Consider the following 27,434-nt stretch of genomic DNA (forward strand, 5'->3'; position numbering starts at 1 on the left):
CAGTGGAATGGTAGTTCAAGTGGTAGAATGCTAGCCTTGAGCAACAAAAGCTCAGGAACAGCACTCAAGCCCTGAGTTCAAGTTCTAAAGCCTACACACACACACACACACACACACACACACACACACACACACACACACACTGTGTGTAACCAGTATAACATAACAGAAAGAGTGATTAAATAAACTAGGTATAGGAACAAAAGGGAACACTAATCTTAGGGTGAATTTGAGCCAAACCCCAACCTACTTTTCCTCTCATAAATCCCTGTGATGTTAGAACACTCACTGTACTTGCTATCAGATGTGCCTGCCCCCTTCTCTGTGTGTACTGTCTCTCTATCTTTTCTTCCCTTTACTGATAAACTTCCTTGGTCTCTACTTTGGTGAGTCCTCAAATCTTTTTTTTTTTTTTGCAGCAACGTCAAGCAGTCAGAATCCAAGGCCTCCTCCCCTTTGGACAACTCCTCCCTGGAACATCACTGCCCACTGATCAAGTAACAATTCTTCGGTGACTTTGCTGTGGCCAGAATTGGCTGTTCTAATAGTAGTTGTTTGGGGATTCATCTGGAATCAACATCATCCAGGTACAAATTTTATTTTCCTTTGTCTCTTTGTTCCTTTTCTCTGTGCTAATGTCAGTTCTTGGTCTCAGTTTTTTTTTCCCTTTGCGTGTTGAAGCTACATGGGAACTTCCTATCTTCCTTCTGAGAAAGAAACCAAACCCCTGCACTCCAAGGGCCTGTGATAAAGTAAATAGGCACTAGGATTTCCTGACCATCTCTTCAAGCCTTACTGCTTTCCTAGCTAAGGTTTTGGTTTTGATCACTGCTACTTATATATGCAAGTAAACCCCTGTCATCACACACAAAACCAGTTTCACCCTGACTGCTGCCTCAAAGTGCCAGTCCTGGGGCTTGAGCTCAGAGTCCAGGCACTGTCCCTGAGCTGTTATAATCCCATTTTCAGCTACACTGGTGCTTAATTCGAGGTAGGAATCCCACAAACTTTCTTCCCTGGGCTGGTCTTGTACCTTAAATCTTCAGACCTTAGCCTCCTGAGTAGCTAGCGCCCCTAGCGCCTGGCCAAAACGTTTTTCTTAAAGAGATAGATGAGTACCTAGGAAACCTCCAAGGTGCTTGGAGCGATGTCCAAATCTGAGCAGATTTGCCAAGACTTAGTGACTAAAAGACATATTTCAATATAAAACTTCAATGGAAAAAAGGAGTATTCTAAACTTTTGTCTTGTCCCTATACACAGGAGATGGGAAGAAAGGTGTCCTGTTCTTATTGGTTTCAGGCAAGGGTGTGATGCTGGCTGACTCTCAGGTCTTCATAGGCCATCCAGGCACACTCAGAGTCAGAGATAGAGAGTTCTACTTTATTTACTGGGAGGAAGACTGGCAGCTTCCTTCTCTATGATTCCATTCACTCCATTTATGGGTTATGTAGCTTTTTTTGTCCAACTCTCTCTGGTCTAGTCCCCTCCCTAACCAGCATCTAACACATTTTCATTCAGCTGCATTATCTTTCTTTTCTATGATTCATGTACTTCCCTTGTACCCTTTGTTTTAAATTTTGTTTTAGAAGTAAAATTATAACTTGCTGGAATTATTAGAAAATATTTTTGCATTGGAACTATCTAAGCTGGAAAAATGACATACACACAGACTTTTTGAATATGAAATTATTCAGTTAACATAAAGTTTTCCATTTTTGATGTATCTACATTTCTTTCTTTCATCTACGTTTCTTTCTTTCTAGCTTGTTGTAAGAGAGTTCCGTTGTTCAAGGTCATTTTAAAGTTTTGTTATCTTACATAGCCTTCATTGAATGCAACATTCTGTAAATCTTAGAGTCTAAAAGCAAAGAAGACAATGAAAAAGTCTTTTTTAAAAGAGCAGCAGTTCACGAAAACCAGAAGATCTCATAGGGTAGAAAGCCCTCCCCAGCTGCGTTCTGGAGGAAAAATGAACAGAATTGGTTGTCAGTAAAGACTATACAGAGTAGCCATTACTATATATAATATATATATATACACCCTCAAAGATTAAAAATTAAGAATAACTGGGAGAAAGAAACACAATCATCCCTTAAGGTTAACTTCTAAGGCTTCTGCATTCATTCAATCTTCTCCAGTGTAATTTTAAAAGGCTAAATGTGACATTTTAACCAAGACTAATTTCTTACTACTGTTAAAGACACACTTGTCCACCAGTGTGTGGGACCAGTGTGTGGCTCACACCAATAATCCTAACTGCTCAGGAGGCTGAGATCTGAGGATCACAGTTTGAAGCCACCCTGGACATGAAAGTCTGTAGGATTCTTATCTCCAATTAACCACCAGAAAACCGGAAGTGGCACTGTGGCTCAAGTGGTAGAGTGCTAGCCTTGAGCTGAAGAGCTCAGAGACAGCGCCCAGGCCCAGAGTTCAAGCCCCATGACCAACACCTGGGTGATGGGAATACCACTTCAATAGGACACAGAAATTGTTGGAAGTGCCAATGGTGTCTATCCTAGACAGACTAGCATGACTAAGGCATGGACTATCCTGTTTAAGTGGTCAGGTGGGTCTCTGTGCCATTCTTTTTTTTTTTTTTGTCGGTTGAGCCACAGCACTACTTCCAGTTTTGTGGTGGTTATTTGGAGATCAGAGTCTCTCAGAATTTCATGTCCAGGCTGGCTTTAAACTGTGATCCTCATATCTCAGATCTCCTTAGTAACTAGGATTATAGGCCATGAGCCATTGGCACACAGCAAAAGGTGTCATTTTTAAACTCAAACAGACCGAATGGCTGCATAATTAAGGAATACAAAGAAATTCTAAAGTTTGGTTATTTAAACAAATGCTCTTAATCCATTTCACTCTGTCTCAAGTATAATTAGGATCCAACTTTATTTCACAATATATTTGAGAGTATTAACAGTTCTTTTTTTAGTGTTATACAGGACTACTAAAAATTAGTTTACTTGGAATGAAAGTAATTGTGTACAAATTAATTTAAGTAGAAATTTAAAGTGAAAGAGGAAGAAGGATGAAAAGGGACATTATATATATATATATATATATATATATATATATATATATATATTAAAAAGAAAATTAGGGCCAGGAGTTTGGCCTAGTGATAGAGTGCTTGCCTAGCATGCACGAAGACCTGGGTTCTATTCCTTGGTACCATATACATAGAAAAAAGCCAGAAGTGGTGCTGTCACTCAAGTGGTAGAGCTCTAGCCTTGAGAAAGTCCAAGGACAGTGCTCAGGACCTGATTACAAGCCCCAGGACTGGAAAAAAAAATAAAAAGAAAATTAAGACTGATACTGGTGGCTCACTCCTGTAATCCTAGCTACTCAAGAGGCTGAAATCTGAGGATTGCCATGAAGCTAGCTGGGGCAGGAAAGTCCATGAAACTCTTATCTCCAATAAACTACTCAGAAAAGTAAAAGCTGGAAGTGGAACTGTGGCTCAAGGTGCAGCGTGTTATCTCTGAGCACATACTGACTCTGGGACAGTGCCCAGACCCTGAGTTCAAGCTCCAGGACCAGAAAGAAGTAAAGATAAAGAAAAGAAAATTAATACGAGGCACTGGTGGGTCATATCTATTATTTAACTAATCAGAAGGCTAAGAGACAAGAATCAAGGTTCAAAACTAGCCAGGAAAATCATGAGATTCTTGTTTCCAATTAACCACCAGAAAACTAGAAGTAGAGATGTGAATCACTAATTCTGAGTGATAAAAGCTTGGTGACAGTTCCCAGACTTTGAGTTTGAGCTCTATGACAAAAAATAATGAAGAAAGAAAGAAAAGAAAGTTAACCCAGACACCAGTTTTCATACTTGTAATCCTAGCTATTCAGAGACTGAGATCAGAGGGTTGCAGTTCAAAGGCAGCCCAGGCAGGAAAGCCCATGAGACGCTTATCAACAATCAACGTCCAAAAACCCAGAAGCAGAGCTGTGGCTCAAGTGGTACAGTGCTAATCTTCAACAAAATAGCTCAAGGACAGAACTCAGGCTCTTGACTTCAAGCCTCATTGTGGCACACAGAAAAGGTAAAATAAAAAGTCTCAATAAATAAGCTGGGCACTGGTGGCTTATGCCTGTATTCCTAGCTACTCAGGAGGATCTGAGGATCACAGTACAAAGCCAGATGCAACAGTCCATGAGACTCATCTCTAATTAAATACCAGAAAACCTAAAGCCCCATGACAGAGAAAAATATCAATAGATAACATATGATACAATCAACCTTTTATGAAAATGAAAGCAAGCCAAACCCCAAATTAGTAGATGGAAAGAAATTATAATGGTACTGGTAGATATTAATGAAACTGAGGCAAAGGAAAATACAAATAACAAAATGATGGAAACATAAAAGTTACAAAAAGAATAAATACAATAATATCTTTCAACAGGTAAGATGGACAAACCTATAGCCTAACAAAAAACAAGAGAAAAGAATCAGATGAAAAGGGGAATGTTATGACAGATACTAATGAAATTCAGATGTTCATCACAGACTATTTTGGAAACTTATATTCCAATAAACTAGAAATATAGAAGAAATGGAGGAGTTTCCAGACGCATCACATATAACAGAATTGAACACAAAAGCTACAAAACACATAAATATAACAAGAAATGGGATAGAAACAATTATGAAAAGTCTCCCAAAAATGCAAGCCCATAACTGGAAGCTTCACTGTTGAATTCTACCCCATCTTAAAGAACAACTAACACCAATACTCCTCAACTTGTTTTATAAAATTGAAAGGGAAGGAACACCAACAATCTCATCTATGACACAAGCACTATCTTGACCCCAAACAAATAAAGATACAAAGAAAGAAAAAAGAAATAGAAAAGCAAGCAAGCTGGGCACTGGTGGTTAATAGCTATAACCCTACTTAGAAAGATGTGATATGAGTACAAAACCTAAAGGGAAGGGACCAGGCCATGAGTTCAAGCACCAGGACCAGAAAAATATCTGCCATCAGGTACCAGTGGCTCATGCCTGTAATCCTAGCTACTTAGGTGGCTGAGATCTGAGGATCCAAGTTCAAAGCCAGCTGGAGTAGGAAAGTCCTGGAAGCAGTAACCTAAAATTAATCATCAAAGCAAAACAAAACAAAAAAGACCAGAAATTGAGCCGTGGCTCAAATGGTAGAAAGCTAGCTTTGAGAAAAAGAAAATGTTAGGGATAGCACCAAATGCCTGATTTCAAGCCCCAAGACTGCCACACACACACACACACACACGGAGAGAGAAATTAAAATTAAAAGCCAAACTATGTAAGGATGATCAACACAGATGCGAAATGTTTCAACAAAATACTGTAAACCATATATTTTGCATCTTAGATGTAGATAAAAATCCTTCATCATATTGAACATATCCAAACAAATGAAATGTACCTGAAAATAATAAAGGCTATAAGAGCTGGTTCATATTTATAGGCTTAGCTAATCAAGAGGCTGTGATCTAGGAGGCCAGCCTGGCATAAAAGCCCAAAACAGCCATCTCTAGAACAACCAGAAAAAAAAGCATTGCTGGAGGCACAGCTCAAGTGGCAGAGTGGCAACCATAAGCAATAAAGCCAAGAAACCTTTGGACCTTGAGTTCAAACTCCAGTACGGACCAAAAAAGAAAAAAAAAATCAGTGCTACAGAAATGACAACACCTCCTTGGTTATCTCATATTGGTATAGTATCTCACTTTGTTATTTGATATATTGATTTTATTTGTATTTGGATATTTGAAATTTGATAGGGAAGGGGGGAAAACCAAGATGGGTGGGGGGTGTGGGGGGGGAGGGAAATGGGTACCAAGACATGTGAAAGGGTATCAATGTATGTGAATTAATGCACCTTCTATCTGGCAAATATCATGTAACCCTTTTACTAATTACAATAAAAAAAAGAAAAAAAAAGAAATGACAACACCTGACTTCAAGTTATACCTCAGAACCATAGCATCAAAAGCAGCATGGTATTGGCACAAAACAGGTACCTAGACCAGTTAAATAGATACGAGGACCCACAAATAACCCCACAGCTATTGTAGTCTGAAAAGATAGTCTAATAAATGATACTATGGAAAATCAATGTCTATATGTGAAAGATTGAAACTAGACCCCTATCTCTCACCATGAACAAAAGTCAACACAAAATGGATCAAAAACCTTAATGTAAGACCTAAAACTACTAGGAAAATACAGAGAAAACACTTCAAGATAAAGGAAGAGGCAAGGACTTTCAAACAGGACTCCAGTAGTTCAAAAAAAGGTGCAAAAATTTCCATACAGGATTATATTACGTTGACAAGCTTCTTGGGCTCTGGATGAAGCTTAGTGGTAGAATACCTCCCTAGTTCAAGGACCTGGTTTTAAGTTGGGTACTGGTGGCTCACACCTTTAATTCTAGATACTCAGGAGGCTGAGATCTGAGGTTGTGGTTCAAAGCAATCCTGGGCCCAAAAGTCCATGAGACTTATCACCAATAACCACTAGAAAATTGGAAGTTGTGCTTGGGTCAAAGTGGTAGAGGACTAGCCTTGAGCTGAAGAGCTCAGGGACAGCTACCAGGCCCACAGTTCAAACCTCACTACCGACAAAAAAAAACCCAAACAAATCCCAACACGGCAAAATAAATAAATAAATACATTTGCAATCAAAGGAAACAATAATCAGAATAAAAAGATAACCTAAAGAATGGATGAAAATCCAGATTTAAAATCCAGAGTATATTAAAAAAAACTCAAAAGTGATACACAGAGAGTGAGACTGTTTGGAACATATTGTCATATGGGGAAATAGAACAATGACATCTCCTTCATAACTAATATAAGTTATAAAAATAAAATTAAATAAAAACCAAACTTTAAACACCTAAAGGAAAAAATAACCTGGAACAGGAGTTTGGCCTAGTTGTAGAGTGCGTGCCTAGTATGCACGAAGCTCTGGGTTCAGTTCCTTGGTACCACATACACAGAAACAGCCAGAGGTGGTGCTGTGGCTCAAGTGGCAGAGCGCTAACCTTGAGAAAGCTCAAGAACAGTGCCCAGGTCCTGAATTCAAGCCCCAGGGCTAGCAAAAAAAAAAAAAACAAAAAACAAAAAAAAAAAAAACAAAAAAAAAGAAAGAAAAAAAATGGGAAAAGTAATTGGATAGTTTCAGAAGTACAAAGGGTCAATACACCTTTAACTTCAAAAGAAATGCAAATCAAAGCATTCTTGATATTCTATCTCCCCCCCAATCAAATGGCTATTATCAAGAAAATAAACAAGAACTAATGTTGTCAAAGATATGGTAAGAGGAGTACCCTTGCACATTATTGGTGCAAATGTAAACTTGTGCAACCACTATAAAAATCTGTGGTTCACCCTTATAATTTTAGCTACATAAGAGGCCAAGATATGAAGATCAGGGTTATAAGTCAGCCTCAGCAGGGAAGCCCATGAGATTTTTATCTCCAATAAACTACCAAAAAAACAACAGTGAAGCTTTGACTCTAGAGTGCTACATTTGAGCAATAAATACTCAGGGACAGCACCCAGGCCCTGAACTCTAGCACCTGGATCAGAAAAAAAAAGTAAAAACAGAACTATCATAAGTGTTGCCTTTATTACCTTGCAGCATCTATTAGAAAACTTTAAATTAGCATACAATATAGGTACTTATACATTTGTATTTATCATAGCACAATTCAGCCAAGTTATAGAATAGCCTAGGTGCCCATCAACTGATAGTGACATTAAAAAATAGGATATATGCACAGTAAAGTATTAGCCATAAAGAATAAAATTAAGCTGTTTGTGGAAAATTGAATGGATCATGTTAAGAGAAATAATAAAACATCAGACTGACAAACACTACATTATATCTATCTCTCTATCTAAACTAAAAGTAAAGAAATCTAAAACAGGGGTCAGTGGCTCACACCTGTAATCCTAGATATTCAGGAGGCTGAGATCTGAGGATGGAGGTTTCAAGCAAGCCTGGTCAGGAAAGACTTGGAATCAATTCCCTATCCCCCTTTCTCTATTGGTCTTGGGACTTGAACTCAGGACTTGGGTGCTGTCCCCAAGCTGTTTTGCACAAGGCTACTACTTTGAGTCGCAGCACCACTTTCAGTTTTCTGGTGGATAACTGGAGGTAAGAGTCTCATGGACTTTTCTGCCCAGGCTGGCTATTTACCACAATCCTTAGATCTCAGCCTCCTGAAATCTAGGATAATGGGCATGAACCACCACTTCCCAGTGGAACTGTGGTTCAAGTGGTAGAGCACAAGCCTTGAGCAAAATCATTTAGGGCCTGAATTCAAGCCTCAGGCCCAGCACCAAAAAAAAAAAAAAGACATGAACATAAAAGACATCAAAGGAAACACTACTAGTGTAAGGGAGAACAGTGAAAGATGTGAAGAGAAAAGAGAGGAGGTGAGGATTGAAGTATATTGTGTATACATACAAAAAGGTCATAATAAAACACACTTTTAAAAACTGGAGGTTGGTGGCCTGTGGCTCATGCCTGAAATCCTAGCTACGCAGGAGGCTGAGATCTAAAGATCGCAGTTGAAAGCCAGCCTGGGCACTAAAGTCCATGAGAGTCGTGTCTCCAAGTGGTAGCTCAAATGGTATCGTGCTAGCCTTGAGCTGAAGAGCTCAGGGACAGTGCCCAGGCCGAGTTCAGGCCCCATGAAAGACAAAAAAAAAACTGGAAAAAAAGAAAAGACGAGGAAGATAAGGAATTAATATTAATAGAGGCAGTGATTATGATCAAAGTATATTAAATGTGTAAGTGAAAATAGTAAAGATATATCTCACATTGTCTAATCATTAATTCCTAATTTAAAATCTAGCGAACTACGAGAAATTTTGTATTGCGAAAGCAAACAGAGGGGAAAACAACAGAGGGGGGAAAAAAAGCACTATTTCAAAAACCTAGAATCCAGCGGTCTTACTTACCTTGCTGACGTTCCCGAACGAACTCGGAGGAATCCGGTGCCTCACTGTGGGACAGGCCCGTGCCTCATTGTGGATTAGGACAGGCTGCTCTGAGTTCCCAGACTGGTGACCCAGGACAGCATGGGGGAGCACGTGTTCCAGCTCCAGGCATTTAGAAGGATCAGCCATAGTGAGATTGGCAGGGCACGCACTTATCCTCCTCTCCAACAAGTGGCTGTGTGGCCAATAGCCAGGCAGTTGTGCATGAGCACTGCAGGAACTACTTTACTAGCATAACATGAGTAGAGATCACTGCGAGAGAGAGAGAGAGAGAGATAGAGAGAGAGAGAGAGAGAGAGAGAGAGAGATAGAGAGAGAGAGAGAGAGACAGAGACAGAGACAGAGACAGAGACAGAGACAGAGAGAGACACAGAGAGAGAGAGAGACAGAGAGAGAGACAGAGAGAGACAGAGAGAGACAGAGAGACAGAAACAGACACAGACAGAGACAGAGACAAAGAGAGACAGAGGAAAAAATAAAGAGTCAACAGAAAGGGAGGAAAGAAGCCGCAGTGAGAGGGAGTGGGGTGTAAGAGCGGAGCAGTTGGTGCTCTGTCTCCAGACTCTATACAATGATCTTCACAGGGAATAGGATGGATGCCTGCTAGGATACCCCCACGGTGTGACAGTGACCAATGTCAGGGCTGTGCTTGTGGGTACAATAGGGCTTAGATGGTGGCTAGAGATGTATTAGTTGATAGCTTTAGTCCGGAGATTTCAATTTTTCTATGCGAAATTTTAGGTATTGAGTGAAGGACAGATGAAAATACACTTCTGGGGCTGGGAATGTCGTAGGGTAGAGTACTTGCCCAGCATGTATGAGGCCCTGAATTTCATCTTTGATATTGAAAAAAGGGAAGAAAAGAAGAAAATGGGGATAAAGAAAAAGAAATTACAAATCCTTGATTGAAGGCAAGCTTATTGGTAAAATAGAAAAAGCCACATGGCTGGTTTTGTAGCTTACTTTCTTAGCATGCCCAAGGCCCCGGTTTCAGTATTCAGAACTGCAAAACAAACAAACAAAACGTAATGAAAATAAAAATAAAAATTGGGCAAAAAAAGTTGAATAGAAGGTATGGTGCTCTATCACTTGGACCATACCTCCAACCCTGTCTTTTGCTGTTATTTTAGAGCTGCAGTCCTTTTCTACCTGTATTGGCCTCAAACCACTATTTTCTGGGTCCCAACTCCCTGAGTAGCTAGGTTTGCAAGCGCAAGCCACCAGTACCCAGTTTAAACGAAAATAATTTATTTGTATCAACTTTTTAGAGGTTCATAGGTTATTAAAGAGGCCCCAGGAAAGATCACTTCCTCTTACTTTGTGGGGGAGGGGGGCCGGTTTTGGGGCATGAACTGAGGGTCTGTGCGCCATCTCTGAGCCTTTTTGTGCTCAAGACGAGCCCTCTACCACTTGAGCCACAGTGCCACTTCTGGCCTTTTCTTTGTAGTTTATTGGAAATGAGAGTCTCATGGACTTTCCGGATGGGGTTGATTTCAAACTGTGAACCTCAGATTTCAGCATCCGGAGTAGCTGGGATTACCGGCATGAGCCACCGTGGCCGAACAGGATTGAGGTTTGAATCCAGAAGTGGAACGGTGGCTCGAGTAGTAGAGCACTAGTGTTGAACAAAAAAAGCTCAGTGTTAGCGCTCAGGCCATGAGTTCAAGCCATGGAACCGGCACCAAAAAACCCCCACGAAAAACCAAAAACCCAAACCCGAAAAAACACTAATAAATGCCCGCTAGTGGGTAGAAAAAGATGGAGGCTGAATGCAAAGGGAAAATCGGAACATGCGTACTAGCAACCATCATAAAAATATTCGCGCCTAGACTTTTCAACTCCCTCCCACGCGCCTTGAGAACGACCTATCTCGAGTTGCGAGACATAAATCTACACGCCTCTCACTAGTCCCACCCACTTTTATGAGCTCTGATTGGCAATTGCAGGTACACTATTGCCTTGATTGGCTGGTCATCGCTGGGAGTGGAGTTTCAACACTCGTTCTCTCCACAGATCACACATTCGCGATATCGGCAACACTGAGGTAAGTTCGCGCTCAGGGACGGGGGACAGGGCGGTCGAACGAATGCGGAGTGCTGGGGGGGTGAATATCAGCTAGTGGGGTGGTGGCGGCACATAGCCCCCGTAGAACACATTATCTGCGTGTGTGTGCTTTTTTTCTTTTTTTCTTTTCGTTTACTGTACCTTCCAAAATGCTTAAGAGTTTTAGAACTGAAATTTGGTTTAAGGTTTTTCAGGTTAATCCTCGTACAGGCAAAAAAACCCCCAAAAACCTCAAACCAAAACAACGACAACGACAAAAAAACTTATACCTTCTATGTAATACTGCTTTTAAAAAAATAAACTCAGCACTGACCCCCCCCCCCCGCCCGGCACATACACTCAAAGGGGGGAAGGGGTAAGTTAAAAAGTACACGTTCACGGGTGCTATGTGTGGGCTGGGCCAATTGGAAGACTCTTGAGAGCGGGCATTCCCACTCTCCCCAGAACGTGTAGCAAAACAATGTAACAAAATGTGGTCTCAAAAAGCGAGGGGGTGGGAAGTGAAAGTACGCAGGCGCTAATACAGCTACTTGAATTGCAGCTTCTCAATATACCCGATAAACATAAATTTTCACAATTTTAGTGCCAATTACGTTTTTTTTTAATTTTTAAAAAGTTAAAAATAGCTAGGCACTGATGGCTCACGCTTGTAATCTTGGTTGCTCAGAAGGCTGAGATCTAAGAATAGCGGTTTGCAAAGTTAGCCTAGGCAGGAAATTCCGTGAGACTCTTTATCTCCAATGAACCAACCAAAAAAGCAAAGCCAGACATTGCGCCGTGACTCAAATGGTAGAGCGCTAGCCTTGAGCACAAAGAGGCCCACGGCCAGCTCTCAAGCCCCGAGTTCAAGCTCCGGACTGCACCTCCCCCCCTTCCCGTGGAGCTCGCCCCCCCCCACCGCCGCAAAAATCATTAAAAATAGCCTGATGCAAGCAAATCTTGCCTGTAACCCTAGCTATTCAGGAGTCTGAGTCTGAACATCACTATTTGAAGCCAGCCCCGGTCAGGAAAGTGTGTAAGGCTTTTGTCCCCCCCCCTCCCCCCCCCGCTAAAAGAGCTGGCACTGAAGCTGTGGCTCAAAGTGGTAGAACTGTAGCCTTAAGAAAAACAGCCCAGGGACAGATCCAGTCCGAGTTCAAAACTCAGGACCCACACACAAAGAAAAGGTTAAAAAGTTAAAAGGGGAAAAATCATAAAATGAAAAACTTTTTTATTTGTCTGGTAGGAATTGATTCTTTTTTTTTTCTTTAGAAAGGTAACTTTTTTTGCTGGGAATGTGGCTTAGTGGTAGAATGCTTGCCTAACATGCATGAGGCCCTGAATTCAATTCCTCAATACCGCACAAACAAAAACAATAATGAAAGAATGGTAACTTTTCTTGTACTGGGTCTGGGACTTGTACTCAGAGCCTGGAAGCTGCCCTTGAGCTTTTTTTGCGCAAAGCTAGAGCTCTACCACTCCACAGCTCCTTCTCTGGCTTTTTTGGATGGCTAATTGGAGATAAGAGTCTCAGACTTTTCTGTCTGGGCTGCTTTCAAACTACAATCTTCAAATTTTAGTCTCCTGAGTAGCTAGGGTGACAGGCCTGAAACTTCAACCTCCAGGTAGAAAAATAAATTTTAACCTCCAAAAAATATAGTGTTCACTTCCTCGGTACCACAACTATAATTTTCTTGTTTGTTCTTTTGAAGTAGGATTTCCTTTATGTATTCTGATTCTCCTGCCTCAGCCATATTTTTTCAAAATTATTAGCAAGTAATTGTACAAATTTTAAAAAGTACTTTATGAATCCAATACATCTGAATAAATGTCATCCCCTTCAACATTCCCCTCCTTGGATCTACCCATTCCCTTATATTTCTGAATTTTAGAGTACATACATTGAATTCTTGATGGCATTCTGTCCCTCTTTCTTCCTTCATTTATCTACCCCTGTCCCATGGCCTGCCTCCTTTGCATGTACACATTCCCTGGTGCTCAGCTTCTTTTAAAAGATAGCTATGAATTATCACACTGTCCTCCCAACAAGCATTTTTTTTCCTTTTTTATTTTTAATTGATATATTGTACTTATGCATATTTATGGGGCAGGGTGTGAAAAATCAGCATGTATATGCAGTGTGTATTGATTGAATTGGGATAGTAAATATTTTCTATTCTCAAACATTTATCATGTTTTCGGGAGGCTCTGAACTTATTTATTTATTTATTCATTTATTGCCAGTCCTAGGGCTTAAACTCAGGGCCTGAGCACTATTCTTGGGCTTCCTCAAGGCTAGAACCATACCACTTGAGCCACAGCACCACTTTCATCTTTTCTATGTATGTGGTACCGAGGAATCAAACCAGGGTCATGGTGCATTCTAAGCAAGCACTCTACCACTAGGCCAAACTCCTGGCACCAGTATGTATGTATGTATGTATGTATGTATGTATGTATATATATGTATGTATGTATATATGTATGTATGTATGTATATATATGTATGTATGTATGTATGTATTTGTGGTACTAGAGGTTAGGCCCAGAGCCTCACATTCTTCTAATTCTTTGTTGTTGTTGTTGTTTTTGCCAGTCCTGGGGCTTGAAGTCAGGGTCTGTGCACTGTCCAGGGAATGGAACCCAGGGCTTGTACATGCTAGGTGAGCACATTAACATTAGGCCACGTTCCTGGTCCCTGTTTTAATTTTTTTGCCAGTACTGAGGGTTGAAATCAGTACCTGAACACTGTCCCTGGGCTTTCCTCGAGGCTAGTGCTTTACCACTTGAGCCTCAGCACCACTTCCAGCTTTTCTATGTATGTGGTACCAAGGAGTTGAACCCAGGTCTTCATGCATGCTAGGCAAGCACCCTACCACTAGGCCACACTCCTGGCCCTACTTCTTTAGTTTCACGATAAACTCCAAAGAAACTACTAACAACAGTAGCTAACCTACTCAGAGACTCAAGGCTACTTGACTTCTACCCACAGAAAACCTGCTATTCCTAACCACCAGCGCAGACACTCCTTACTTACCCTTGCTCTCACCACACACACACACACACACACACACACACACACACACACACACACGCGCGCGCGCGCGCGCGCACGCACACACACACTTTCTCAGAGACAGATACCAGGGTAGAGAAAAGTACAACCAAATTCCAGGTGACTGGTTGAGTGTTGCTTCTCCTCCATGATTTACCCCCTTCCTCCCTTATCAGGACCTTCAGCCTTGCGGCTGTTGTGGATCACGGTGTGCTCCTTTGAGATCACAATATTTCCAGTGCCATGAACAGTGACAGGCCCTTTTCAAAGATTCCCAAGGAAGATACTCAGAAACCACGGGAGAAACACCAGGTGAGGTGATCTGAGGCGTTGCAGAGGAGTGGTCAGGAGACAGGGCATAACAACTAGGTTTCTCAGAAGATGCGAAGGGAGGCACCAGGGAACAAGGAATGGGTTTCAGAAGTAGTTACAGAGCCTTAGGACATTTCCAAACTGTCCACCCAGATTCCCTGGTGGAACGTCTGTGACCTTGTGCTAAACTCAGTGACTTCCAGTCAATTTTGATGAGGCCTGACATGTTCCAGCTGAAACAAAGAGTTTCAGAACAGTCTAGAAGGTGGGAGGAGGGCAAGCTAGTGGTACAGCCCTGTAAGCCCTCTTGGCCATCATATTACCCCCAAAAGGACCATTCCCATTTCCCTTATGTAGCAGAAAAAGTAACTGGGATGAGTGATGTGTATGTTTAGCCAAGTAGACAATTAACTTTACATTCTTTTCTAGGCCTTTGAGGACATTTCCAAATATTTCTCCAAGGAGGAGTGGGAAAAGCTGAGCTATTCAGAGAAAATCTCCTACGTATACATGAAAAGAAACTATACCACCATGTCTAGCCTAGGTAAGTAGTTCTGGGTATAGACAAGCTTGGAAATACATTAGCAAACTCTTAGACATTTTCCATGCCGTGACTTTTTCAACTGTAGCATGTTCTGACTCACCCCCAAATATACACTCTTTACCTTTGTGCAAAGAGAAATACACCCTGATCTTCTATATTATGTGCAAAGCTAAGGGAAAGAACTGACCACCATAGGGTTCAGAACTGTGGTCTGCACATTTTTCTCCTGCTGGCCTTTGTTCTTATGAGACTCCTTGTCCATGAAGCATTCCGAAAGCACCAATTCTTCATTGTTCCTCTCAGATTGCCTGTGTCAAAGGAACATGCTTACTTCTTTCTAGGTTTCAGTGCCACCCTTCCACCTTTCATGGAACCTAGAAACAAGGCAGAAGAATCACTGGATACTGATTCTGATGAAGGCTGCAGCCATGATAACATGGGTGAGTGGATAGAAAGACTGTAATGGGTCTAATTGAGTCCAAATGCTTATTTGGCTCCAACTGCCTGGTCAAGGGTCTCAAGCACCTCCTCTCTCCCTTATATCCCAGACTAATTGAAAAAGAGTTAATACATGCAAAATGAGAATGTGCAGTGTGGTGGAAAAGCAAATACATAAGCTGGGTACTGGTGGCTAACATCTGTATTCCTAGTTACTCATGGAGCTGTGACAACCTTGAGGGGGAAAAGTTAAGGGACAGTGCCTAGGCCTTGAATTTAAGCTCCAGTACAGAAACAAAACAAATAAGTAAATGCATAAAAAGCTGAGTGAGAATAAAACCCATCAAATTCAGGAGAGGGACTAAAGTATAAAGGAATGGAAGGCAGGGATGGGCAAAGGCTGTACAAATGGCTTTGGCTTGGTCTTGTGATATTTTTTTCGTTAAAATGTTTTTGATGATACTAAAATTAGAATTTAGGGCTTTCATGCGTTCTAGGCAGGCACTCTACCAGTTATGTCACACCCTAGCCCCGTTTACATTTAAGTATACATGCGTGTGTGTGTGTGTGTGTGTGTGTGTGTTTGTGTGTGCACGCGTGTTGCCAGTCTTGGGGCTTGAACTCTGGGCCTGAGAACTGTACCTAAGCTCCTTTTAGCTCAAAGATAGCACTCTGTCACTTGAGCCACAGTGCCACTTCCAGATTTTTCTATGATTAAGTAGAGTCTCGTGCACTTTCCTGCCTTGACTAACTTTGAATTTGGATTCTCAGATCTTAGCTTCCTAAGTAGGTAGGATTATAGACATGAACCACCAATGCCCAGCTTTTTCAGTTAATTAATTAATTTATTTGCCAGTCCCAGAGCTTAAACTGGGGCCCTGAGGACTGTCCTTGAACTTTCTCAAGAGTATTGCTCTACCACTTGAGACATAGCACCACTTCTGGCTTTTTCTGTGTAAGTGATACAAAGGAATCAGACTCAGGTCTTCATTCATGCTAGCCAGGCACCCTACCACTAGACCACACTCCCTGCCCTTTTAGTTTATTTTTAAGATAGGGTCTCATACTTGTTTTTTTTTTCATTCCAGTACTGGGGCTTGAACTCAGGGTCTGGGAGCTGTCCTTTAGCTTTCCTTTTTCTTTTTCTTTTTTTCAAAGGTGGCATTCTGCCAATTGAGCCACAAGTCTGCTTCTGGATTTTTGTTGTTGTTGTTGTTGTTGTTAGATATGTGTCTCACAGTTTCTTTCCCAGGTAGGCACTGAATTTTGAAACCTCAGATCTCAGCTTCTTGAAGAGATAGGGTTACAGCTTCAGTTTCATACTTTTTGCTTGCACTGCTTAGACTAACCTTCTCCTACTTCTACCTCTCAAAATTGCTGGAGTTACAGGCACACACTACTATGTCCAGCTTTTTTTTTAAAACAAAACTGAGATGATAGGGTTTCATTATTATTATTATTATTATTATTATTATTATTATTATTATTATTTATTGCTCAGGCTGACCCTGAATCACAACTCTCCCAGCTCTACAGGCCTAGGGCACTATGTCTAGCTCTGTTTTTTTAAAAATATTTTGACTGATAAAATCCTATATGAAGCATTTGTAGGATAATATTCAGATCCCATTGAACTCAGTATAATTCCCCATAATTTTCTGTACATTTTAAATGTTGTGGGTGTTTGGGGTGAGGTTGATTTTTAGGGGGGAGGTTGCTAGTAGTACTGATGTTTAGACTAAGTTTGAAACTTGTTAGGTAGGTGCTCTTACTATTCAGACATACCTCTGGCTCTGTTTTTGTTTTTGTCATTTCTTTATTTTCATTTTTTTCTTTGTCGGCCGTAGGGCTTGAACTCTGGGCCTGGGCATTGTCGCTGAGCTCTGCAGCTCAAGGCTAGCACTCTACCACTTGAGCCACTGCTCCACTTCCAGTTTTTTGGTAGTTAATTGGAGAAAAAAATCTCAGAGACTTTCTTGCCTATGCTGGCTTTGAACTACAGTCCTCAGATCTCAGTTTCCCAAGTAGCTATGATTATAGGCATGCACCACCAGTGCCTGGCTGTCATTTACTTGTTAGATGGGATCTTCCTTCATTTCCAGATGTGTGGCCTGGGTTCAATCTGTCTATTTTAGACTTCCCATCTAAGATAACAGGTGTGTACCACTGAACCCAGCTCTTGGTTGAAAAGGAGAGAAGGCATCCTTAAAACTTTTCTATCTGGTCTAACTTGAATCTCAGTCCTCTCAGTCTCACTCTCCCAAGTAGTTAGGATTACAGGCATGAACCACCAGTGCCTAACTAAATATTTCTTTTTCTCTGTGCCAGTCTTGGGGCTTGAACTCATGGCCTAGGCTCTATCCCAGAGCTTCTTTTTGCTCAAGGCTAGCGATCTACCATTTGAGCCATAGCTCCACTTCTGGCTCTTTTGGTGGTCTATTGACGATAAGAGTCTCATGGATTTTCCTGCCTAGGCTGGCTTCAAATGTTGGTCCTCAGATCGCAACCTCCTGAGTAGCTAGGATTACAGCTGTGAGCCGCTTATAATCTGGCTAAATATTTCTTTTTTCTTTTTGAAGGATGTATTGCTTTCGTTTGTTAACACAAAAGCAATTAACACATTAAGTCAAGGAACAATCAGGAAAATCTTTTTAAAGGATAAATCCACCAAAAACTCAGTGGATAAGAAGGTAATTAGTAGAGTTCATGATCAACAAAAAAGGGGGTTAGCACCTGAAAAAATGACGATAGATATTCCCCCATAATTTACCAAAGTCAAATATTTATCTCATCAGTTAATCCTGATTCTAAACCCAGTGCCCGTAGCTCACACTTATAATCCTAGCTACTCTGAAGGTTGAAATCTAAGACTATCAATTTTTTAAAGACTTTTTAAATTAAAGAATTTATTAACATTGATTTTTACATCATATATCAAATGACATGTTTAACAAACAGGTATTCAAGAAGGGAATCTCTATATACAGTCACTGGCACTTAATTTTTAGAAAATAATCAAAATTAGGCTAAGGGTTTGTATATCATAGATACATATTAATTTATGAAATAAAACATTATGTCTATAGAGTCATAGGTTTTTATGTCTATGTAGTTATGTATATATTTCCAATACCATGTCCATAGCATTGGGTATGCAAATATTGAGTCCTCGCTCTTGTACTGTTTGGATCTAATATACACATATTAAGGATACCATGCGCCTTTTGTTCCTTTGGTCTTGACTTATCTCACTCAACATGATTCGCTCTAGATTCATCCACTTCCCTACAAATGCCATTCTTTTGTCTGTTGGCTATGTAGAATTACATTGTGTGTGTGTGTGTGTGTGTGTGTGTGTGTATGTATATATATATATATACATATATCACATTTTTTGTATACATTCATCTGCAATAGGGCATCTGGATTGTTTCCATCACCTGGCTATTGTGAATAGTGTGGAGATAAACATAGCTGAGCAGGTGTCCTTATCATATCTTGGGTAATGATATTCAGGGTAGATGCCCAGAAGTTGTATGGTGGGATCGTAGGGAAGGTCAATTTTCAGTTCTTCAAGAAACCTCCACACTGCTTTCCAGAGTGGCTGAACTAGTTTACAATCCCACCAGCAGTGTAGTAGGGTTCCTTTTTCTCCACAGCCCCACCAGCAACTGTCATTGTCTGAGTTCAAAATCTTGGCCATTCTTGTTGGGGTAAGGTGGTATGTAAGGGTTGTTTTTATTTGCATTTCCTTTATGACCATGGATGATGAACATTTTCTCATATGCTTTTCTGCCATTTTAATCTCTTCATATAGCTTCTCTTTGGAGTGAAATATTCTTGTTTCTCCCTCAAATGTAAATGCTAGTTTTGCTGGATATATCAGTCTGGGTTGGCAATTGTTGGTCTTCAGGATATGAATGATGTTTTTCCAAGCTTTTCTTGTGTTTAGGGTTTGTGTGGAGAGGTCTCTAGTTATTCTAATTTTTTCCCATTGTAGTATAGCTCTTTCTTTGTTTTTGCAGCATTTAAGATCAATTCCTTGGTATTTGGGCCTAGTGTCTTTACTATGATGTGTCTAGACGAGTTCCTTCCAGGATCTTGCCTATTTGGAGTCCTGAAACCTTCAATAATGAGAGTATTTCCCCTTTTGAGGTTGCGGAAGTTCTCTGCTATGATTTTGGTGAATAAGGGTTGCATTCCTTTGTACTGGAACTCGGCCCCCTCATCGATCCCTATAATACAAAGAGAAGATTTCTTGGCTGCATCTGCCAGGTCCTGGAGTTCTCTCTGGTGGATTCTGACTGATCTTTCCAGGCTGACGATTCTCTGTTCCAGCTTTTGTGCTTTATCTTCCATTCCTATTGTCCATTTCAGTCAATCTGCTGCTTAATGCCTCCAGTTTTGCTTAAATTGTGAACACTGAGCTGATCATGTCTATTGAGAGGGTATTAAACTTTTCTCCCACTTTTCTTTAGAATTTGAAGAGCTCCTTGGTAATTTCCTGCTTTTGTTTTTGGAATTCTGCTTTAATTTCTTTAGTCATATCCAAAATCATCTCCTTGAATAGAGTTATATTTCATGTCTCTTCAAGTGTCATTTCTTGTGATGGTGACATCTCTCTCGTCCCTTCACTCTTGTTTCCTTTTGGGCTTTGTGTGGGGCTTTGATTATTTATATATGTTGTAATTCATCTTTGTGCTTTCCGAGGCATTGGGGACTGTTGTAGGTTTGCTCTCTGGTTGGTAGGTGGTGGTCTTTACTTGACTTGGGACTGGTGGTTCTGAGAACCTGTGTATACCTGTGATTCTCAACCAAATTGGTTCCGTTGCTGACTAGGTCAGAGTTTGCAGCTTTTGCAGGTATTCGGCCTGTTCCCAGAGGCTGCGTGCTGCTGCATGGCTAGCTCTCAGTCCAACCAGTAGCCCCACAGTGGGCTGTAGGATGGAGTTGCGCACTTCGGTCTCAGCTAGCCTGGCGAATGGGTAGTTTCCCTGCCCTGTTCCGGGGGCGGGTTCCAGCTGAGGGCCCGGGATTTGGGGGGTTTTGAGTGCTTTCTGCTAGACTAGTCTGACTGGGTTCTGCCCCATTCCCGGGGGGGGGGCAGCCGAGGACTTGTGCTCCGAGGGCGGAGCCGTGCCTTTCTGACTCTCAGAGGGTGAGCTCGGCCCCTGCTGGTCTGTCCTTCAGTTCCCTACTGTGTTTCCGCTGCTTTGGCAGAGTCTGTCTGTGACTCCGTGTGGGGCCCCTTGGTGCTGTCTTGCTGGAGACTCCCAGCAGGAGGGCACCCAGCTCAGGGTTCAGGTTTGGGTGAGACAGATGCTGGCTCCCAGACTCCCGCGCACCGCCACACGCTGTTGGAAGGCAGGGTCTCAGCGCCCCTCAATCTCCAGTTTCAGTGGCCTGGGAGAGGAGGCTGTTGGGCGGGTGGGAGCAGGGACACCTCTGCCCCCTTGGGTGGGGTGCTGGGTCTTAGTGCCGCCTGCCTGTCAGTCTCCAGCCAGTGGCCTGGGGGAGGGGTCTGTTGGGGGAAGGGACAGGAGTCTGAATTCCTTGCCCCTCTGAACTTGCCAGGCTTTCTTGGGCGGGGTGGAGGGGTATGGGTTAAGTTCTGTAGCTCACCACCAGCTCTGCTTTCCCGATGGGTTTGGGGGAACCCGCTGGGCTACTTACTCCTCTGTGTTTGGCTGTGCGCTGCTCCGTGGTGTTGGATGGTCGTTTGCCTCTCCTCTGGTCTCTGCTGCTGGCTGTGCTGTCCGCCCCCGGTCTGTGCTCGTTCCTGCATCTGGGTTCTGCTGCTTGCTGGTGTAGCTGGGAGGTTGGGGCTTCCTGGGCCCGGCGCCCTCTGCTGTGGCTTTCGCAGCTTGGAGCCGGTGACAAGGGGTGTGGAAGGGGTCCTGGCGTTTTGGATTCTTTGAGAACGTTGGATATAAGCTTTATCTGGATTTCTTTTCCGGTTTGAGTATTTCTCCGTTGCTTCTTGAATTTATTGTTGTGGATTTCTTAAGGTAGATGGCTTGTGGGATTCCCTGATTCTCTCTTTTTGTGGGAGAGAACTAGGACGGGTCCCTATTGTCTCAGTGCCATCTTCCGGCCTCTCCTAAGACTATCAATTTTAAGCCAGGTAGACACGAAAGTCCACAAGACTTCATCTCCAATTAACCAGCATAAAGCCAGGAAGGAGGTATCACTAAAGGAGGAGAGCGATAGCCAACACCCCTCCCTTCTTGCAATGCTGGGAGTGAAGGGCACACCTATGACATCAGCTATTTAGCGAGTGGAGATAGGAGGAGGGCTGTTCACCCAGCTATCTGAAAAACATGTCAAAAGCCAAAAGGACACGGGGAGTAGTCCAAGTGGTAGAGTGCTCGTTTGGCAAGCAGGAGGAATTCAGTTCTCAGTTAAAATAATTTTAAACAAGAAGCCAACCTCATACAATGAACATATTGCAATCCTTTGATCCAATATCAGGAATTTTTTTTAGATTATGAGTTTTTTTTAACCAGTCATGGGGCTTGAACTCAGGGCCTGAGCACTGTCCTTGGGCTTTCTTAAGGCTAGTGCTCTACCACTTGAGCCACAGCACCACTTCTGGCTTTTTTTCTATGTATTTGGTGAGGAATTGAACCTGGGTTTTCATGCATATTAGGCAAGCATTCTAACACTAGGCCAAACTCCCAGCCCCCAACATGGGGAATTTTTTTTTTTTTGCCAGTCCTGGGCTTGAGCTCAGGGCCTGAGCACTGTCCTTGGACTTTCTCAAGGCTAGAGCTCTACCACTTGAGCCTCAGCACCACTTCTGGCTTTTTTCTATGTATGTGGTACCGAGGAATCGAACCCGGGTCTTCATGCATGCTAGGCAAGCACTTTAACCACTAGGCCAAACTCCCAGCCCGACATGGGGAATTTTTGTCAGCAAGGAAAATATTTGTAATTTTTTTACTCTCTTTCAGAGAAATGTTCTGACAAGCAACTAACAAAACGTCCAAAGGTGAGTTTCCCCCAAATCTAGAGGACCAAAGCAACTATGTCCCTTCATGGATGCTAATACTGCTAAGAGTAGAAGAGTTACCAAGAAACGTCCTAGTTTCAGTGTCTCCCTTTTCTTGTCTCTTTTCCTTTTTTATTATTACCTTTCACATATTAATTAAATGCTCAAGCACTTAATTTACATCCCAATCTATTGTCACCTCTTTATCTCAATGTGAATATATTATAACTTAATACTGTTATACTTAAAATCATGATAGCTGGTGGGGAGTTTGAGAAAGCCCAATGACAGTGCTCAGGCCCTGAGCTCAAGACCCAGGACTGGCAAAAAAAATCATGATAGCTAATACTTTTGTTATTGTTGGTCATGGGATCATATGTGAAGCCTGGAAACTATCCCTGAGCTCTTTTTTGCTCAAGGCTAGCACTCTACCACTTTGAGGCACAGCGCCACGTTTGATTTCTGGTGGTTAATTTGAGATAAAAGTCTCAGACTTTCCTCCTGAGCTGACTTTGAACTATGATTCTCAGATCATAACCTCCTAAATAGCTAGCATTACAGATGTGAGCCACCTGGTGCCTGGCTGTTAATACCTTTTGTTCAAACTAATGCCATATATTACCTTAAGCAATTCACATGGATTAATTTATTTACTAATTAAGAAATGCTAGCTGGCTGGATGGCTTACACCTGTAATTCTAGATATGCAGGTAGTTGAGATCTGAGGATTTCGGTTTGAAGCCAGCCTGTGCAGAAAAGTTCCCTTGAGATTTATCTCCAATTAGCCAGTTAAAAACCCTAAGTGTTGCTGTGGCTCAACGTGATAGAGTGCTAGCCTTGAGCAAAAGAGCCCAGGGACAACGCCCAGGCCCTGGGTTCAGGCCTCACAACTGACCTAAAAAAGAAAGAAAGGAAAGAGTAGCTGGTTGGATGTGGAAGAGCACATCTGTTATCCCAGTGCTCTGGAGGCTAAGGAAGGAGGATGGCAAGTTTGAGACCAGTGAGATCTAGATAGAGATATTCTGTCCTGAAAACAAATAATAGATCCAGGCACCCTTGGCTCATGCCTGTAATCAGAAGGCTAAGATCTGAAGACTGAAGTTTAAATACAGCCTAGGCAGTCAAATCTAAGAGATATTTCAATTAACCAGCAAAAAGCCAGATGTGATGGTATTGTTCAAGTGGTAGAGCACCAGCCTTGAGCAAATAAAGCTAAAGAAGAGTGTAAGGCCCTGAGTTCAAGCTCCAGTACTGGTGTGTGCACACGGAGGCATGCACAAACACACGTGCGTGCGCATGCATACACACACACACACACACACACACACACACACACACACACACCAAATATAAACAAGCTCAGAAAATATGTTCCTTTAACTTGTTTTTTTGTTTGTTTTTTGATCTAGTACTGGGGCTTGAACTCAGGACCTCATGTTCTCACTTGATATTTCTGCTCAAGGCTAGTAATCTACCACTTGAATGAGCCACACTTCTGTGTCTAGCATTCTGTTGTTAATTGTATATAAGAGCCTCACAGACTTTTCAGCCTGTGCTGGCTTTGAACCTTGATCCTCCTATCTTAGCCTCCTAAGTACCTAGTATTATAGGTATGAGCCACCAAAGCCCTCCATCAAGTGTTCTCTCTGCCATGAATGAGGAAGCTGAATGAAAGGAGGCTTAGGATAGTTGACTAATGAGACATAGTGATTGAACTGAATTGCAACGGTACCGCTTTGCCTAACTCCACATTATGTTCCCACCAGGGTAAGGTGGTATGCCATATCTGTTACCACTTCCTTTGCTGCCTAGATCAATGAATATGACTAATTTCTGTCTCTTCCCTCACCTTCCCAGCATGACCTCCTTTGTCCCCTCTTTACTTTTATGTTTAGTTGTCTCCTGGCTGTCCATGAGCTTATCTGGGACTCCCCCAGTATCTAATAGAATCCTTTTATATCACAGCCCATGCATTGTTTTATTTCCCCAATCTTCTTGATAGCATATTCTCAATTTCAAAAGTCATTTTTATTCCCGGATTGCAAGAATGTGAGTCCGGACAGAGGACAGAGTATCCAGGTACTTTATTAGCTTTAAAGCTCTAGAGAAAATGTCAGTGTTGATGATCCTATTACTATGTGATTTTCACATTAAAAGATGGACAAGAAGTCAACAAAGCAAACCAGTGGTGGAAAAGATCGACCCAGAACAGTAAACTCCAAACAGGTGGCTGTGACAAACATGTGTCCCCCAGCAAAAGAAAGTGCCTCTGGCAAGTGCAGTGAGAAGACTTCAGGTGAGAGGAACAGGTTCAGAAACAACCTCTCTGGTTTCCCTGGCTCTGTTCAGAGGTGTGGTCTGGGGATGGGGGGGCATGAATCCTGAACAGGCCCAAGTCCAAGCTGAGCTGAGGATTTTATCTAACACCAACTAAGACTTCAAGTCTATGTTGTCTGAGATCCAGATTTTCAGTCCATAAAATGTAAGAATCATAATCTGTAAGCTTTTTGAAACACTATACAAAATCTAGAAAACTCCACAAAATGAAAGTTTCTCAAGTAATTTTACCCCATATGACAACATAGGAATGTATCATACCCAGATTGATGCCTGACAAACACAAATACATGGAAAGCGAGTGATATAAGGTACCTTGGAATGTTCTAGAAAGGGAAGAAGGTTGGAATCTAAACCTGAGAGTGACAAAAACTAAAACTTGTACTGGCATTAGGACAACATTTGTGTTGGGGTGGGGTGTAACTGACTGAGGTAGAAGATATACAAATCAGAGCTTATAGGGGCCCATGAGCACTTTGGAAGACATGTTTATTTTTCTGAAAACAGTTGCAATACCCTCCAAGCCTCACTTGTCAATTCTTCCTCATATCAGGATCATGGAGGAAGAAGAGAAATATTTGGACCCACAGGCTTCGGGAAAGGAAGAATCTTGTGGTATATGAAGAGATTAGTGATCCTGAAGAGGAAGATGACGATGAAGATATTGATGAAAAATTAAAGGTTAAAGTAGAAGTATATGGCAAAGGAAAAGAAGAAGAGGAAGAAGAAGAGGAGGAGGAGGAAGAAGAAGAAGAAGAAGAAGAAGAAGAAGAAGAAGAAGAAGAAGAAGAAGAAGAGGAGGAGGAGGAGGAGGAGGAGGAGGACGAAGAGGAGGAAGAGGAGGAGGAGGAGGAAGAGGAGGAGGAGGAGGAAGAGGAGGACGAGGAGGAAGATGAGGAGGAAGAGGAGGAGGAAGAAGAGGAGGAAGAGGAGGAGGAAGAAGATGATGGAGAAGAAGGAGAAGAATCAGAGGTAGATATAGGAGAGGAAGGGCAGGAAGAAGATAAAGAAAAAGAACTAGAAAAAGAAGACAATGTCAAAATGGAAGACGATTTCAAGAAGGAAGAAAAAGAAGAGTACAAAAGAGAAGAAAAGGAAGAATCCAATGAGGAAGAAAAAGAAAAATTAAATGGGAAAGAAAAGGCAGAATCCAATGTGAACGAAAAATACCATGGAGGAGAGGCAGAAAAATACAATGAAGGCTTCAGTGGAGAAGAAGACAATGAGGAAGAAGACTACAATGAGGAAGATGAAGAATATAACAGAGAAGATGAGTCCGATGAAGACTACTTCATTGAAGAATATGAAGACAATGATAACTTTAATGTTGCTGATGATTATGAAGATGAATACATTGGAGAAGATTTATACTACTTTGAAGAAGAAGATGATGATGATGATGATGATGATGACGATGATGATTATGGCAGTGGTGGTGATGACATAGAAATACAAGAATACATCTTAGAAGATGATGAATACTGATCTGTAAGTTTTACCCTTTGATCAATCCCTTAACTCCTTGTGAATTCATTTTAGGATGGTATAAGGTTCCCATCTGGTCATTCAAATCCTTTAGTCTATTAATATATTGGAGTACAGTATTGAGGCTAATTGAGATTTTTCCATGGTTTTTCTGCTTCCTGCTCAATGTTATCTGTGGATCATCTATATCCAAGGTGCTTTGGGCTCCTGAATGTCAAGCCAACTCTTGGTGTGCAGGATAAAACCTCTGTTGGCCAAGGAATTATGGAGTTTAGCTGAGTGACTAGCCTAGCAGAGGATTTTCTTGGAGGAGCTGAGGTTCAGAGGGCCAGCAGAATAAGAGCCCACAGTACTTTGCAGGAAGGGTGTGAGTTGGGGTTAGTACATAGTTGGAACTCACTGCTGTTTCTTTTCCTTCTCTTTTCCTTGCTTCCTGGTAAGTGACAGGGCGTATGATGAAACAAACCCCAGTGATGTTTTACAATCACAGGCCCAGCTGTGAACCCTTGGACATCAGCAAATAAAAGGAAGATTTCACCGTTTTAAAAGTTAAACATGATTGTTCTTATTGTGTGCCCAACATTATGTTATCTGCATTATTACTGTGTAACAAATTCTATTGGCAGTTTCCTTATTCTGTGCCAAAACCTCCATTACCATTGTGCTTAGTCTGTTAGCGTGGCTCTTAACTATGTACCATAGTATATGCTGCATTATTTTTGTTTGACATAGACTCTGTTAAAGCAAGAGATATTTGATGAATATTTCTGTGTATTTATGCACTTACCAAAGAACATTTTATTGGTTGTTCTCTGCATATGATGGCACTACCCATTGTTTGCCCCAGATGTGACTACTGAGGGTAGATCTAGATTTGTATCTGAATTTACACACATGCGGCACCACTCTGAGCATCTATGACCTGCCCTCTCCACTACAAATGTATTTGGAAGAGTCTCTATTTCCTGTTTGGTACATGTTCTATACTGCCATCCTTCATTTACTTTAGCAATTAATAAACATTTGCAAATGTTCCCATTGTTCACTCCTTTCTTTCTTGGGCACACAACCCTGTGCAGGTATGTGCGTGGAGGTTTTAAGACAAGGACTTTAAAATGCTACATCAAAGGAGTCATTCCTTATACAAACAATCTAATGAACTAATATTGTGTGATGATCTCTGTCCAAGGTGCTGAAGAGACACAGCAAGGTACCATAGACAAATAAT

At 41.7% G+C, this 27,434-nt stretch overlaps 1 protein-coding gene across 2 annotated transcripts; it reads left to right on the forward strand.

Annotated features, from left to right (window-relative positions):
• The first annotated feature begins 505 nt into the window (after nt 1-505).
• LOC150040688 (uncharacterized) lies at nt 506-27,241 on the forward strand. Of its 2 annotated transcripts, none has more exons than XM_090327206.1 (9): nt 506-587; nt 10,948-11,045; nt 14,276-14,411; nt 14,841-14,955; nt 15,297-15,395; nt 22,347-22,384; nt 24,542-24,680; nt 25,275-26,209; nt 26,648-27,241. In XM_090327206.1, exons 3-8 carry the CDS (start codon nt 14,343-14,345, stop codon nt 26,204-26,206), a joined length of 1,392 nt encoding a protein of 463 aa, XP_090183332.1. In that variant the 5' UTR covers nt 506-587; nt 10,948-11,045; nt 14,276-14,342; the 3' UTR covers nt 26,207-26,209; nt 26,648-27,241. The 2 variants fall into 2 exon arrangements, with proteins under 2 accessions (XP_090183332.1, XP_090183333.1); XM_090327207.1 differs by having other exon boundaries at nt 26,654-27,241.
• The last annotated feature ends 193 nt before the right edge of the window (nt 27,242-27,434 follow it).

Source organism: Megascapheus bottae, chromosome X, assembly GCF_031878675.1.
Source record: "Megascapheus bottae isolate mThoBot1 chromosome X, mThoBot2.hap1, whole genome shotgun sequence".
In the NCBI taxonomy this organism is placed as follows: domain Eukaryota; kingdom Metazoa; phylum Chordata; class Mammalia; order Rodentia; family Geomyidae; genus Megascapheus; species Megascapheus bottae.

Excerpts from the sequence above, each read along its gene's own strand:
- LOC150040688 (XM_090327206.1), top strand. The coding sequence starts at position 14,343 with ATGAACAGTGACAGGCCCTTTTCAAAGATTCCCAAGGAAGATACTCAG. Across the intron at positions 14,412-14,840 it reads AACCACGGGAGAAACACCAG|GCCTTTGAGGACATTTCCAA; the intron begins GTGAGGTGATCT and ends ATTCTTTTCTAG. Across the intron at positions 24,681-25,274 it reads GTGCAGTGAGAAGACTTCAG|GATCATGGAGGAAGAAGAGA; the intron begins GTGAGAGGAACA and ends TCCTCATATCAG.